This window comes from Amphimedon queenslandica, unplaced genomic scaffold (assembly GCF_000090795.2).
Source record: "Amphimedon queenslandica unplaced genomic scaffold, v1.1 AMPQUscaffold_12144, whole genome shotgun sequence".
Classification (NCBI taxonomy): Eukaryota; Metazoa; Porifera; class Demospongiae; order Haplosclerida; family Niphatidae; genus Amphimedon; species Amphimedon queenslandica.
This window is the reverse complement of record NW_003547617.1, coordinates 6329-9361: the sequence shown is the minus strand read 5'-3', so window position 1 is coordinate 9361 and position 3033 is coordinate 6329. Positions and strand designations below refer to the sequence as shown.

The 3033-nt window shown below is 28.6% G+C and overlaps 1 protein-coding gene and 1 long non-coding RNA gene across 2 annotated transcripts; both read right to left on the bottom strand.

The window, feature by feature from the left end:
- Window positions 1-384: 384 nt before the first annotated feature.
- LOC109588346 (deoxynucleoside triphosphate triphosphohydrolase SAMHD1-like) lies at window positions 385-1550 on the bottom strand. The gene is made up of 9 exons (XM_020004519.1): window positions 1423-1550; window positions 1343-1375; window positions 1201-1298; window positions 1082-1151; window positions 945-1036; window positions 843-899; window positions 689-791; window positions 542-637; window positions 385-489 (listed from the first exon to the last, which is right to left on the bottom strand). Exons 1-9 carry the CDS (start codon window positions 1540-1542, stop codon window positions 385-387), a joined length of 774 nt encoding a protein of 257 aa, XP_019860078.1. The 5' UTR covers window positions 1543-1550.
- Window positions 1551-2297: 747 nt separating this feature from the next.
- LOC109588351 (uncharacterized) lies at window positions 2298-2523 on the bottom strand. Its single transcript, XR_002188101.1, has 3 exons — window positions 2455-2523; window positions 2387-2409; window positions 2298-2339 (listed from the first exon to the last, which is right to left on the bottom strand). It is a non-coding gene; the product is annotated as an uncharacterized LOC109588351 (long non-coding RNA).
- Window positions 2524-3033: the final 510 nt, after the last annotated feature.

Below are 3033 nucleotides of genomic sequence, written 5' to 3'. Positions count from 1 at the left end.
TCGTCGTATGTATCCTATTGATGTAACAGACTCAACTACATTATGCATTTAATAATGAGACTTACCATAATTCCACCGTTTTCTTGAATCACCCTCCTTAACCCACTGCATAATTATTAATTATAACTGAAAATGTATTTAACAAACCTCTTCATTTTAGCAACTAGTTGTTTGTTGTGTTTTGTATAAAATACCCGCCATGGAGGAGAGATGTCAGCTGGTGGAGCATGCTGTAAGAAAATTAATTATTTTTGTGAACAATAGAGTATGCATGTACATGTACATGTAACTAACCCATTCTTTAGTCCATTGTTTTATAGTGCCATCAGAACTGATGTAATACATAGATTCACTTGTAGCTCCTTCATAACCTGATTCTGCAATCTATAGACAGTAGAAATATTCATTATTTGTTAAGTTCAATTGCCATACATCAACAATTATGTCATCTTCACTAAGTCCATCTTCATATGCTGCAATTTCTTCTTTCTATAATGAATTATGTGTTAATTTAAGTTATACATGTATTTGTGTTAGTTACCATTTGTTGTGTACCTCTTGGTAAGTGACAAATTTTAAAATAGCCAATTGGTATGAAAAGCATTGAATTTTCAAGAAATTGTATCAATTTTTCTACCTAAAATAGATGTACAATAAGTCATATGATAGATGTATGTATGGTCACAACCTCTGGATTGATATCTGCATTTTTTATTATTCCAATGATTGTGTCATTAAGACTACAGTAAGTATCCATGCTTTTTATGGCATCAATAAGAGACAATTTTTTTCTATTTTGTAAATTAATGTTACAGTATTTGATTAATAATAATTAAAATTACCCATCAGATCCTTTAATAAGTTCAGCTTCTCCACATTTTATCAGAATTCGATTGATCCTATGAAACAGTGTAATAACAAACATCAATACTTTATTATCATACATTGTAGCAACAATTCTGTTTTTCCTTTCAAAATATAATTCTTTAAAAAGAATATGACGATCAGTAAAAAATCTGTTGTATGTGTCTAAATCCTATATTTATTATATACAATTGATACGATATACACAATATGATACTTCTTCAATAACACAAATGTGTCTCTTTCCATCAGAACACACTTCAACATGTATTTTATCCAGAAATTTTCTAAAAAATCATTTAATTAAATATGGTCATAAAAAACTTTAAAATTAACCTCCACTTGAAATTAATCCTCTTTCCCAAGACAACTGAATCTCTCATTGTATAATCCATTCTGTTTACGTCCAAACCACTCATTCTGTTCACCACTATCTGTAAATAATAATATATAAATAAAAAAACAGATTACATCATACCTCATAAAGGAACACTTTATCTTCACGCAGTGCCTAATAACCAATGATAATGTTACAAGATGACATTACAGTAAACATACAGCTTGTGGTCCCATTTTTCCTGTCATTAGTTCTTTGATAAATTCAATATCTTGTTCAGGATTATCCAAATATTCATCAAATGGCAATCTGTTAACTTGAATCATGTGTTGAAACATCATAACATTAGCAGGTAAGTCCTACATATACACTTTATTGAAATAAGGAAAAATAATGAATCAGTTATATACTTTCCAGTAACGTTTAGAGGCTCTTATTTCCTTCAAAAAATCAGAAAAAATATGAGAAAAAGGGCCATGACCCAGGTTATAGCAAAGAGCAGCAATTTGTACACACAAAACATCAGAATCAGTAATATTCAACACAGGTTGTCTTTTTTTGAGTGCCTTCACAAATTTCCCAGCAAAATAATACATTCTGTACCATTAAATGGATTATTCAGTTTTTAGGTAATTTTAATACTTACCCAATACTTTGCTCATATCTAGAGTAGGTTGCTTTTGGCATATTATAATATATATAGCCTGAATAGGACTTAATAGAATGGCAATGGCTTATTGAATATAATTTACCTAATGTTTTAATATTTTTTAATCTTGTAAACTGCTCTGTTCTCACTATTTTTATCAATAAAGGGTGATCAATTTTAATGAAGTCATAGATATCATCCTCAAATGTCTATAAAATTTGTATAGACCGATTGCCCATGGAATTATTATACTGTAATGTTACACAATTGACTTACAAGATACTCATGCCTTCCAAAATTAATTTGTCGCACTTCCAAGTTCATTGACAACAGTTTTACTTGTAATTTTTCTATTTCCACATCCTTCTCTTTTTTGATTGCTATAATTATACATGGTGTAGTAGTAATTTAACTTTTCCTAAATAATCACACACCTTCTTTCTCTCTCTCTTTGGCTTCAATAATTTGCTGCTTTTCTTCATCATGTTTCTAAAATTACTGATGTTATTTAACTCAATTATTATATTAAACTGAACCTTTTTTAGCTCTTTTCTTTCATCTATAGACTATAATAAGCTACTACTGTATTGACATGTACAAGTACCTTGAATTATTGCTTCCAAATCTTGATTTTGTTCTTTATTTCCAGCTAATTCCAGTAATTGCTCATTTCCTATAATTAAAATTTGCCAAAAAATAGCATAAAACTTAGCAGTAGTTTTGACCATGCATGTACATGTGCATTGCAACTTTATATCATGTAAACTTTGAAATTGAAATTTTAGTGAATGGTAATTTGGATGCTAAATAGTTGAGGAAAATAAGCTTTGAGGATAATAGCTTTACAAATGACCTGTATGTATACAGAGGTTCATGAAACTATTTTTACAATTTTCTATTATGCTTTGAATTCCTTAAAATTTACAAAAATTTTTATCCTAAAAAAATCAGCCATAAACATACTTTTCAAATTTTCTATTGTCATTATTAATGTTTCTTCTTTTTCTATTAGATATATTTATTTAAAAATTGCATTAAACTGCATACTGATCACCTTGCACTTGTTTATCTTTCTCAATTTGTTGTAAGGCAATCTTTTCTAGATTATAAATTTTAAAAAATTATTTACTGATAAAACATATGATCTAACCTTTACTGTATTCATTTGCTGATTTTAACTTCT